Here is a 13495-nt window from a genome sequence, read left to right as displayed (position 1 = left end):
ATCTAAAGATTGAAATTAAAAAGAGACATCTTAAAATGTCTACTTTGTTTTGTGATGACTAAAGTATGATTTCTGTTGCAGTTGGCTAGTTGCTCAGGTTTCTTTTTAGTAGACTTTTCCAAGCTATTAGAAAACTCGGTAAATTGGGTATGGGGTGTGTTAGTTTTACTGACACTTTGTCAGTCTTCAGGCTGACAGCTTTAAAGGAGATTCGGTTACCCTCAGATGGTTTCAATACAACACACAGCAGTTTGTCACCAAATGATTTGCCTTCATAAAAGGATGGTGCTTAAAAATAATTGTTCAAACATCTTTTTACACTTTATCCATTGCAGTTACAGATCACCTCTGATGACGCAATTGTGATTTAAAATGGAGAACAATAGAACAAATAAGGAAATAGAACAAATGAGTAAGCAAATAGGTCTATAACTTGATCCTCTCCCTGTGAGCACAAGCACTTCAGATTGTGTTAAATCTATGGAGAATACGGCAGCATAGAGTACTAGCAGTTGTCTGTGTTGTCACTAGAGAAAATTCATGATCTCTTCATGCCTGGAATTGATGGCCAGAACAGGCAGGCAAGCATCAACATAGTTGTAAAACCTGGTTTATTTCTTAAAAATAAATACAAAAATATAAATATAAAACATTGGCAGATAGAATTTGATGGAATGAAGTTGCACAAACTTTTTTTTTAAACCAGCTGCATATTACACTTATTAACACCACGTGTACATTTTGTTTTAATTTTAATGTACAGATCAGGACATATTGGATTTTTTCTTCTTTGCCATCTTAAAAGCTGCACTTGCAAGGATAGGACATGTACCTAACAGAAGCGGCTTGTACATGAGGTTGCTTAAGGGATTATCACCCTGTTCAAATTTCTGAAGGTAAGGTATTTTTTATTTTACTTACTAAAATGGACAACACTGAATTTCCATAGCTTTGGCTCTTGGAAGGTGATTAAATAAAATGCTGTATATATTCCAAGTGGCATCCTACTAGAAAGAATGAATGACATTAATGGACAAATTAAAAACAAATTTTAAAAGGAAACCATTGTGCTGAGTGGCAGGAAAATTTTCCTGAATGTTAAATACTGTTGAGTGCAGAAGGTGTCTGTAAAATTACTTCCGCTCAAAGGAAACAAAAATGTAGCCTACTGTAGATTAAGAAGTGTCTTTGTCACTTTCCCCTCCACCGTACATTTCAGCTAGCTTATTGAACCGAGGGCCCCATTCTCGGAGGTAATCATAGTTTTGGTCTCCTTCAGTAGTACCCGACTCTAAGGAGCTCAAGGATTCAGCTATTGAATCATTTCCTTCATAGGCATAGGTTGCAAGCGAGTCATACGGTGGTGCAGAAGGATCAGTATCATGCTCTTTTAACCTTTGGTTAATGAAATCTCGGACATCTGTGTTATCTGGGGCTGAAGGAGTCCTCCGTGGTACAAAGAACGTTTCAGGGATAATGTCTCGTCGAAGCTTCTTATCTTCAATAGCTGCAGGATTCCTCAGTGTGCCAATATCAAAGGCTTGGGTGTCTTCCTCTCCACCGCCTTCATCGTTATAACTCACAATGTTGTCTCTGATGTCCTCTTTAGAGAGGATTAAAGGCTCCTTCTTTCGTTGCCTCTTTAGAGCAGCAAACAGCACCACTATAACTTAAAGAGAGAAACAACAAATGGGTAAAGATCTCTATTTAACAATTTCTTAGTAGCAAATCCACCAAGTACAAAAGCTTTATTTCAGCTATATTTCAGAAATTCATTTCTGTCTGATAAATGGATAAACATCTCCATCTGTATTACAGTAGCACAGTAAGATCTATATCAAAATGTGCTCTTTTGCACACACATTGTGTGCTCTGCTTTATAGAACCATGAGCTTGTCTATATGGTCTTTCTGTAACTTTAATGAGTTTTAAAGTAGACAGGTCTGTTCTGAAGATCTTTTCCCTTTTTTAAGCCCAAAGTATATTGTTAAAAACTGGTTTTGAGGTGAATTATAGGTCATTAGTGATATTCTGAAAACCACAAAGTGAAGGTTTTACAAAATTTACATCTTTTTATTATAGCACAGAAAACTCTGAATAGACAGTGCTTTAATATAGTAAAAATACTATTTACTTGCATATTCGGTGTGAAATATATACTGCATGCTGACTTTAGATAGCTATTTAATATAAAAGAGACATTTCCTCCAAAAAATTTAAAATTGAAGACATGAAAGTGAATTTTGATTATGCTATTCCTTCTCTGATTTTCTTTTTCAGACAACTTAACGAAAGAACAAAAATGAGCTTCTGGTTGCACACTAGTAGCTTTAACAGTCTTGGACTTGAATTCTTATTTACAATGTCCAATTCCCAGACAAATGGGTTTTGCCTTTTTTTTTTTTTTCTTTTGTTTTAAGTTGCAGTTGAATTCTTCTTGCAAAACCCATGACCATTAATTTTACCAACCTATACAGTTTTGTAAAATGAGTCAGGCCTTTGTTCATAGCGGGAAACATGCTTTTTTTTTTTTTTTTTTCTTACCTAGCAGGATAATGATGCAGAGGAGAATGGCAACCAGTGCTCCTGTGCTGAGGCCAGCAGGGAGGAGCAAGGCCTCAGCGTTGCAGGACTGCATGTTCCCCCGGCTGTCACAGGCACACACTCGAATGGTCAGTGTGCCAGTGCTGCTCTGGATCGGGTAGTCATTGTCTGATATCACCACTGGTAAAAGGTAAGTACTTATTTCATGTCGACTAAAGCCATTCCGTCTTGTCAGAATTCTGGCAGTGTTATCTAGATTGATTAAAATATACTGTTGTAGACTATATGAATATAAAATGTATCATTTATAGAACATGCAAACCATCATATTTTACATCACTGGTAGCATTTGAAACTGTTCCTAATATCACAGTGATATCTCTCTTTATCTAATAACATTCCCATTTGATTCGAAAGCTATTTAGAATTTTTTATGTACATCTGGCCCAGTTCTCTGTGCTTCAGCACCACCTTCAAGTATGATTTGAAAAGAGGATTTCTCAAAGCTTAAAATGTTTTCTAGATTAATGCATGCAGTGTGTGACACAATTCCAGTTCAGGGCTGAAGCCCTGAAATGAAGTGGTCAACTGAGAAAAAACAACCTTCCACTTCATGCTGTTCAACAAGCACTCTGTTCTGAAAGATTCTTTCTACGGATCTTTTGTGACAACACCCACGGGAATGCTATCTCTAAACTCAGTATGAGATTTTCCACACCAAACCACTTTCAATGTATTGTAGAACAATGAATTATGTACCTTAACACATGGAGTAGATTTTGGGAGTAAAAATTGTCTTAGGAATTTAGAAAATGTGAAAAGCAGTAGGTTTTCCTGCACTGTTTTGAGAAGTGAATTTACTAAACTGTATTTGTAGCAAACAAATCTTAGTTGTATGCAGTATCTTTCAGCATCAAAAGCTGTTCACTAAGTGGCCAGAGGGAAAGAAAGGAAGGGAAGTAATGAATAACAGGGAGAAACTATTTCTTTTATAGCTAGGGCCACAACACTGGAGTTGTTAACTTTTTAGTCCAAAAGAGAGAAAATACAGATTTAGTCTCCATTAGAAGGGAAATTTAATTTTCATGATAGTTGTGGATCTCTTGAGGTAAGGGGTTAGCTATCTTGCCAGACAATTTCAGGCTGAATTAAAATAACCCATGTGCAAAAAGAATGAAAATAATTACAGATAGAAAAGAAACAGCAAGATCTATACCTCTATACACTCAGGATTTAGTCACCAGGATATAATGTTGTCTAAAACTTTTTTTTTTTTTTTTTCTATAGCGTCCACGATGTGAAACACAAAGTTTATTGCATCTCTTCATTGGTTTGGGGTATTTGTATGTTATTTGTGTTCACTCAACACCAAAATTATGTGTCTGATGGATCTTTAAATACCTTTGCTGCTGGGGATTTTATAAGGTACTCAAACAATTTGATTTCAATCCTCCACTTTCCCTACTGTTAGAATTTTTTTCTCTATCTACTGTAAAATTCTTCATGTTGCTTGCAGGCTATTACTTCCTGAAATCTTCACCAGGAAAAGAGGATTATTCCCATTGCCTTTATGCCTTTAGCACATTTGAAGGCTGATAACATGTCCCCCCTCATTTATTTCTTCTGTAATCTAGAGCCCTCTCAGTTAAGTCATACTGATAAAGTGAAAAATCTGAACTTGTTGGGTGAAGCCATTTTTAAGCATTTTATCCAGCTACTCACCTCAAACCAACACTTTTACTGATTTTCTTTATAATTTGTTTTATCACATTTTTGCCATGTTATTTTTTTGCCTCCCTTACACAGATAGAAATGTAGAAGTCCTAAACCACAGTCAGGTTAAATTATAATTCTTGCTAGCAGTAGCCTCAATGGCTTCTCCACATACTGATAGATATCAAAATGAAATATATTTCAGGAATGTATGCCAGACAGCAAAGATAAACTCCTTCCCTGGAACAGGCATGAATTTTACCTTCATTATCCTGAACAGTGAAGTTAGGGTTAACAGCAGCTAAACTGAAGAAAAATTTTTGTCCACCAAGAGGGTCATCTTTGTCTACTGCACTTATGGTTTGAATAAGCTGCAGGGAAAAAAGGAAGCAAACAACAAAAAAAACCAAATACACCCAGGTTTTTGATACAGCTGTCTGATTACTTTAGAATGACTAGAATTGTTAAGACAACTTAATATTCAAACTATGCACTTATTGACTTCATAGTTAATAATGACTTAATCTGTAGAACATATTAACTGAAAAAATGTTAAACAAGCATATATAAGTTTTTCCAACAAGAGCAGCCGTACATGTTTCATGTGGTGGTACATGTATAAAATGGCCAGCTTCTTAGTCCTCCGTTGTTCCTTTTTTTCAATACATATTTATATGTTTTTGTAACTACATAGAGGACAAAACTCGCCAAAAATAGTTTTATCTGTAGCCTAGGTAATTTTTATTCTTCATCTCTGATACATGATTTTAAATTCAAATCAACACCTAAGACAGGAATTCAGAAGATGTTTTATATTCTTTTTGATAAATATGGTGTTTTATCAAATAGATGCTCCTGATAGTGAAGTTAAAGTTTCAAATTAAATTTCCAAATAAAAAAATAACTTTCTAAACCAAGATTTTTCTATTTATTAGTATAGCAAAATACACCAGTAAGATTCCTGAGATGAAAAATGCCAGTTAGATTATATATATATTTCAAATTTTGCAAAACATTGTAGCATACTCTACAGATGCACAACCTCAGCATGGAATGAGAATCCGGTGTCATAATTCTCAGAGTAAACTGCATCAAGTCAGTTCAATACTTGGACTGAGTGCTTTCTGCAATGCATACAAAAAAGTTTGCGTAGTTTTTGGGGAAGTAATGGCAAGCCCTTTATCAACATTTATTTATCTGTCAAGTAAATGAATGTGTGGCATTTTTTCACTGAAGTTTCTATACCTAAGGGTAGCAAAATGTCATTTCCCAAACAAAATACAATTTTTGACATATTTATTGCTTTATTTCAGACTGGGGTTTTTTAATACCATAGCAATAAAAACTGTACCTATAGCTGAATTTTTTGTGCATGCATGAGTGAATGTTCAGTTATGTTCTTAAGTTTAACTTCCAGAAGTAGGTTACTCTTTAGCCTAAGTCATTTTTATTCTTCATTTCTGATCCATCATTTTAAATTGCAGTGTTTTCTCAGGCATGGAATTACATCTAATTTTTGACACTCTCATTCCCTATGGCGTACTTTTTAAACCCTGTTTGTTTTTCCTCTTCCAGTTCTTCCAAATACAGCCATTTCTCTTCATATCACAGCTTTTGTCAGGACTGATCATCTTTAACATTAACAATTGCAATGTACTCCTGTTTGCCTTAACAAATGCATGATTAACTCCCAACTTCTCTCTTGTCCATTGAGAATACAGCAACAAATTTCTATATGAAGCAAGGATTGGATTTCTTTAAAGTAGCAGCTTGCTTGCTTTCTCAAATGGACTTTTGTCTTTAAATTTATTTTCTCTCATAAATCTCTAATAATTCACAAGATTAACCAAACAGACAATAGAAGCATATAAAATTATTTGTTTTTAAAGAATGAAACTTTTAATTATTTAGTGAATAATTAGAAAATAAATCTTTAGAGATTTTCAAAATTAAGTCAAAAAAACATTAGTCCATTTTACTTTACAATTAGAGACCACGAATGTGGTTGGTGTTAAGCTGATGAAAATCTGCTCGTCCACTTCTGAGTGTCCATATTTAGTTTAAAAGGAGTATGTAGAATTTTTTTATAGCCTAAAATCATTTATGGTTTACAGGGATTATTCACCTACTATGTACTACCAACCAGCATCCCTTAGTAGAACACAGACAGCAAGAAAAGATCTCCTATTATCTCCCTCATTCATCACTTATTGTAGCAACTGAAGTTCTCTGGGAACTTCTCTGTTCAAATACCGATCATGTTTAACCTTATGATACATTTTGCAAGCAAATTCAGCTAATTTGCTTACATTACGAATAAAAAAACCCTGCTTGTGTTGTTTTTGGGTTTTTTTGTGTTTTTTTTTTTTTTGTTGTTGTTGCAAACATCATTTAGATATTAAAATATAAGGAAAATGAAAAAATACCAGTAATCATTTGGCTGACTAAAAATTATGCAATTTCAAGTTACTTGCTGTTTAATATCTTCATAAGTGATCTGGATGATGGGATCAAGTGTACCCTGATGAAATGTGCTGATGTTACAAACTGAGTGGGGAAGTGAACACTTCGTGAGGGAGAGACACCCTGCAGGAAGACCTGGATAAGCTGGGACAGTGGGCTCACAAGAGCCTTATAAAGTTCAACAACGACAAGTGTAAGGTCTTGCACCTGGAAAAACATGATCCAAAAGCGTAGCACAGTCTGGGACCTATCTGGCTGGGGAGCAGCTCTCTGGAAAGGGACCTGGGGGTCCTAGTGGACAACAATTTCTATATGAGTGAACAGTGTGCTGCAGTGGCAAAGAAAGCCAACAGGATGATGGGTTGCATCAACAAGGGCATCACCAGCAGAGCTAAAGAAGTCATTACCCCACTCTACTCAGCACTTGTCAGACCACACCTGGAATACTGTGTTCAGTTTTGGTCTCCACTATACAAAAAAGATGTAGACAGGCTGGAGAGGGTCCAGAGGAGGGCCAGAAAAGACCTGGGAAGCCTGCCATGTGAGGAAAGGCTGAGAGAAGTGGTTTTGTTCAACCTTGAGAAGATAAGGCTTAGGGGAGACCTTATCACCATGTTGCAGTATTTAAAGAGTGGCTACAAAGAAGGTGGAGACTCCCTTTTTACAAGGAGTCACATGGAAAAGACTAGGGGTGATAAGTTACTCCTGGGTAGATTCCAGGTGGACACGAGAGGAAAATTTTTCACAATGAGAACAATCAGCCAATGGAATAATGTCCCCAGGGAAGCGGTGGATTCCCCAACACTGGACACTTTTAAGATTCAGCTGGACAGGGTGCTGGTCCATCTTGTGTAGATGGTGCTTTTGCCAGGAAAGGTTGGACCAGATGATCCTTGAGGTCCCTTCCAACCTGGTATTCTATGATTCTACGATTCTATTCTTTAAAAGGCAAAGTTTTAAGCATGATCCTAGTGAAACGTGCTTACATACATTGTCACATTTACAGCAGATTAATTTGCAAAGTATATCTAGATTAAATTGTAAAATATATCACAAACAAAAGCATTATTTGCTTTGGCATTCTCAATTAGAACCTAAACTTTTAAAATATTTATAATTTTTTTTTTTTCAAATAAGGATATTACTGGAAATTCACACTTGAAGTGCATTACTAGTTCCTTTTCAAATGAGGCCAAGTACACATTCCAATGGAGCAAGTACTCATCAACTCCTGTGTGAGTCTGGAAAGTTCTCCTTGCATTATTACTGGTGCAATCAAGTTTCTCTTGTATGTCATCACAAGGAACGTTCTATTCACCAGATTGGGAGCTCAGTGTGGATGAAGCTTATTTAGAGTTGGCCTTTGGTCTTTGGAGGGAGCAGCATCTTCCTTTTAACTTTTTGAGGCACTGCATAATCTCTTGTGCTCTTTCAAGGCCTGTATGTGAAGCGAACTTCAGACAACACATGGACATAACATAAAAATGAGCAAGGGGGAAAACAGATTCCTCCTGCATTGCTGGGAAGCAATAAAAGTACAGATGTAGGCCATAGTCAATGATACAGAATGTTTTGGTGATTCCTTTGCTTTCCTGCTTCATCTCTCTCATAGACAATTACAGCAGCATCACAGGTTTGGATGCCCTAAGTAGCATATATTTGACTTCCTGATTGTTGACTTGAGCAAAAAGAGTTATCACAACTTCTGTTTGAGAGTAGGTTGATGTCTGGAATCCCTCTTAGCTGCATTTCTTTTTTTTTGGGTTTTTTTTTTTTTTTTTTTGGTCAAAATAGTTCTGTTGTACTTGTTTCTTTCACTCTGCTCTATTTCCTTTATTTCACCAGTTGTGATCACAATGAAGGTGAGGAGCCACTGAGAATCCCAGTGTGGCACAGGGACTTATGCTTTCACAATTTTTTTCAGACTAGCCATTTGTACTCTAACCAGTCCGCCTCTTCTCCACGACTTCTCTAATTAAGACTTGGGATGGAGTCAGACCTTTCCATCCCATAGCATTTGTATTGGACTGCTCTTTGTGTTTGACTCTTCCTTTTGTTCCCTAGTGCAAGCAACATGTGACAGAAAGTGTTTCCTAAGACTGACACTTACTATCTTCTGGACTTTCAGTGTATTGTGCTCACTGCTCCATTTCTTGTTCCTTCAGCATTCCAGTCTCAGCCATCTTGCGGCTCCTTATGGATCTCATGAAAGTGGGTCTTTGCTCAAATTTTTAATTATTTTCACAAACCTAACCACTTTAAGCAGACTGTACCACTGTATGACAGGTAAATCCAATGACTCTACAATTTTTATCCAGTTATTATCCAGTTGTTTGTGGGCACAGAACTGATAGGAGTAATTAAGATTGTAATTAACCAGGGGAGCTGTGTTGCACGAGCTTTCCCTTTTGTGCAGTTGCTAGGCAGCCACTTGCAATACTGTGTTTTCCCAAACTTAGACTCATTCTTGAAGATTCAAGGACCAATAAAGACTTTGGTGTACTGCTTTTTAGCCATTGCCTGCTTGACTTTGAACCTCTGGACAGTAAATGATGGCAGGGTAACTACTTAGAGTCTCTTAAATATATGTAAATCCAATTGAATTAAAAAGAAATTTCTTACTGGGTACACCTCTTTATTTGTAACCAACATGTATGTTAGTAGCTTCTTCCTTTTCTCAGTGACTTTCAAATATAAACCTACAATTGAAAGCAACAGAAATGGCAGAGAGTAAACTCTGCCTTATGGGTCATCTACCACCTAGTGTTACATTGTAAATATAGACAATGGGTATTGCAGAATATCTGCTACTTTTAGTGTACATTTTTGTTATTTCTTAGTAAAACTGAGTGATACTAATCATTAAAGGTTTTAGTCCTCAGTTTCTTAAATTTGACTATACCATTTTGTACTATGTTTTTTAAAAATGTAATTAAAAAAGCAGCAGTAACTAACCAGAAAATAAGTACTTAAGTCTTATTAGAAAATCCTGATTAAGGGACCCTTTGAAGGAGGAATTAAGTACAGCTAACTTCTACTGTCCCCCTGCCTTTCTGTGAGAAACTGATTTAACAAACTAGACTTTTATAAAGTGACAGATTACCAGGAAATGGCTAGTTGTCTGAAGTTTAGAAGTTATCAAAAATTTTTATTCCAAAAATAGAAATTTGGGAATTCTTTTGTTTCCCTGGAATTCTCAAAAAATTATTCTCCATAGCCTTTATAGCTACAGCAGCTATATTGGTAATTGTACCGACACAAAACAGTAGTTATAAGCTAAGAGGGTTATTACATGATGTTATGCATACCAGTATGTATATACTTGAAGAAACTTATATAATGTTGGAGTTTTGACAAGAGACAAGCCTAGTTAGTATTCCAATGTGTTCAAATGCATAAGTTAGTGTTAGTCTTTCTTTGTTCTGTTTGACTCCCATAGGACAGGTCAGGGGGAGTGCTTTTGGTTTACATTAAAAAAAACCAAATAAACAGAAGTTGCAAAAAGTTATATTGCATGTTTTGCATACTATTTCCTGATGATACTGGTAACTATATTAATGTGATATATCCTGTTTTACACATGGTTTCATATAGTGCTGTTTTTCTCTTAGACCAATCACCTATGGGATACCTGCACTACACCCAGAGTAAGTTGCTTCTCCTTGCTAGCAATGCCACAACTTCAGGGAAGCCAAGGATGTTACTCTGTCTGAAAACAAGCAGGAAAGTAAGGGCTGAAAAGTAGTCAAAGAGGGTTATTAGCAACTAAAAACTGATAAAACAGAAGAAAGAAGTTTGCTGTGTAGACTGCATATTCCAAGCACCTTTGTGCTTGGTAGGTCCTCACTGAGCATCAGTTCTACCCACTGTTTAAATAAGTGTTTATTTTTTGCTAAAACACACTATGTATATGCTTTTAAATTCAGTACAAAGAGCAGAAAATATAATGTGCTATTAGGAACAAAACCTCACAACTATTTAGAAACCCTGTATTGATTTGCATTACAAAAACTCTCTTACCAGAGTAAAAAGGTAAAACTCTGGGAGTTTTTGAAATAAGTAAGGCAAGAAGAAAATTCTGTTACTACTAAAACCACTGGAAGATATAAGATCTATGGAAATATACTGAAGGAACTAAAGTAAGAATAAATCAGAAGAGATGGAAAAGAAAGAGAAAAAAATATTCAAATAAATTGACCACAAATTGTAGTATGACAAAAGAAATTGAGGGAGAAGCAAAAAACAAAGATAAAACAACATTTCAGGATCAAAGGATATAAGCAAGTTCTAGAAAAACATCTGAAAAAAAAAAAAAGAAGGAAAATTGAATGCTAGAAAATGAACCCACAAGGAATTTAGTTTTTCAATAGATATATAAATATTAGCTATTTTTCCAACAAAAGGAATAATGATTAGAAAGACACCTGGTGAATATAATAAGGAAATTGCTGAAAATATAAAGATATGAAAAGCCATGTTTAAGTAAGGTTATGGTGGGAAAAATATCCCTGACAAAGTTTTTTTTTATAAGGGTCAAATGAGTTGATAAGATGAAGAGCAACATAAGAAGAATTGGTTCAAGAAACCTAGTGTGTTTATATAATTTATGCTGAATTTAGATATAGAAAAAAGAAAAAAAAAATCCATATTTTAAAATGTCATTGAAAGAGACTCCACGATGAGCTAGACTGATTCATATAACATTGGGATATGTGAAAAAGGAGTGGGGATGTATAGATTTGGTAAAATGAAGGCTAATAGCAAGATTGTAACAAGCATGCTTAGAGACCCAAACAGATGAAAATACAATTTCCTCACTACTTTTGAGGCTTTGAAATCTGTAGGGAACCATACAGTTTACCAGCTTCATACCTGTGGCTCAGACAGGCAGTCCTTCAAAGAAAGGACATGATCTTTGAAAGGAGCAGAACACTACTGGGCACCCATCACAGTATAGGTCTGTTAACGCAAGGATGATGTGATTTGGTATGTGTTTGTTACTCAGTATTTTTAAATTTCATGTATATAAACCGCCAGACACACATATACATATGTATTACAATGACCAGAGTAGGGGAAGATGATGAACAGCAAAAGGGAAATAAAATTAAGCAGTTGCCCATTTAAACATCACAATATATTTGTGCCAGCTGCAGGTGCCCAGGTGTGGGCAGCAGTAAGGGCTCTGCCGGGTGGGCCCCTGCGGGGAGCGGCCGGGGCTGCCCCGCGCCGGACACAGCCGGTTCCAGGCGGCTCCAACGGCCCCAGCGCAGGGCACAGCTGAGCCCCTCAGCCCCGGGCGGGCGCCTCGGGGAAAGCCTGGGTAAGGAAGGGCAAAGAGCTGCCCGGCAGCCAGGGCTGAGGGAAACAGGGGGAGAAACAGCCCTGCGAGCCCCGAGGGGAGAGCGGCAGGAGGGCAGGAGGGGCTCCAGGCAGAGCCCCGGCAGAGAGGCCCCTGCGGCCCTGGGAGAGGACTCTATGCTGCAGCAAGTTTATCCTGAAGGACTGTAGCCTATGGGGAATACCCACACTGGAGCAGGAAAAAGTGTGAGGAGGAACAAGCAGCAGAGAGCAGGAGGTAGAGGAGTCAGTAATGAAGGGGTGCAGATGAACCTGGAGGAATGGGAGATAGAGGGAAGGTGTTTTAGTTCTTTGTTTCTCACCATCCTACCCTACTTTTAACTGGCAGTAAATTAAATTAATTTTCCTGAAGTTGAGTCTGTTTTGTCAGTGATGGTCATTGGTAAGTGATGTCCCTGTCTTTGTCTCAACCTTTTTCTTTTTCACCTTAATTTCTCCCCCTATTCTGCTGAGGAGGGAGGGAGTGGCTGGGTGGGCACCTGGCTTCTGTCCAAGGTCAACTCATGTCTTCCTTTCTTCTGGGAGGTCATTTATAAAGGGAGAAGAAGGGCCCCTCCTCTGACCTTGAGTAAGTACAAAAAATATACTCAGCTTCAATGTAAAACCTCTCTAAAGTAGGATTGACTTCTGCTTTCTATGCTGATTCCTGTCCTTTACATTAGAGGATCTTTGGACTGGCTGCGGAGTTGCCAGATTTGTGACATCTGGGAGCTTACAAAAACAGTGGGAATCCATGTGCCCAGATGCCCAGCTCCTGGCTTTTCTCACCTGGGTGTAGAGGAGAGCTGAACTTCTCGGCATACAAGGCTGCAGCAGTACAAGCATCTCACTCCTTTCTTCCCCTCAACTCCTACTGAGTCAGCCTTGTATAGTTCACATGAATGCCTCCATCCCCTGTATGCCATCACACCAAGATTGCCCTCATTTTGGGGGGTGTGGGAGGTGTGTGTGTGTGAAAGAACAGCCACCATCAAAATGGCATTCTGCCACAGGTGCTGCCTGTTTGTAGTTTGAGCTTTTTGGAATGGGGTATTCACGTTTACAAGGTTATGGTATGATCTGACATCAGTAGTGACAGCAAGCAGAAAAACAATCACAGGCCCTTTGAGTCACTCTAACTCCAAAAATCACATTTCCTAAAAAATACTCTTGTTATATTATGCATATATGTGTATGTATATACACTTATACTTTATATGTTTATTATATATAGTGTGTGTGTCTATATATGTGTCTTTTATATATACTTCTATGTAAATCACACAGTGGAATTCTAAAGGAAAATAAAGAAACTGGAAAACTACAATATTCGTTAAAATGTTTGTCAGTAGGAGAGAGGAAATATTTAAATGAATACCACAGAATTTGTGACTGATTAAATATCCTAATAGTTTCAGTGATATAATGGAAGCTT

At 37.1% G+C, this 13495-nt stretch overlaps 1 protein-coding gene across 1 annotated transcript in view; it reads right to left on the bottom strand.

The window, feature by feature from the left end:
* Window positions 1-594: 594 nt before the first annotated feature.
* Window positions 595-13495, bottom strand: part of CDH10 (cadherin 10) — a 105330-nt gene continuing 92429 nt past the window's right edge. The window contains exons 10-12 of the mRNA XM_074873881.1: window positions 4520-4628; window positions 2545-2796; window positions 595-1669 (exon numbers count right to left, since the gene is read on the bottom strand). Coding sequence (XP_074729982.1) covers window positions 1176-1669; window positions 2545-2796; window positions 4520-4628 — 855 coding nt within the window. The 3' untranslated portion in view covers window positions 595-1175. The remainder of the gene's footprint in view (window positions 1670-2544; window positions 2797-4519; window positions 4629-13495) is intronic.

This window comes from Strix uralensis, chromosome 1 (assembly GCF_047716275.1).
Source record: "Strix uralensis isolate ZFMK-TIS-50842 chromosome 1, bStrUra1, whole genome shotgun sequence".
Lineage (NCBI taxonomy): Eukaryota > Metazoa > Chordata > Aves > Strigiformes > Strigidae > Strix > Strix uralensis.
Note: the sequence above shows the minus strand (reverse complement) of the source record. Positions and strands in the feature narration are given on the sequence as shown.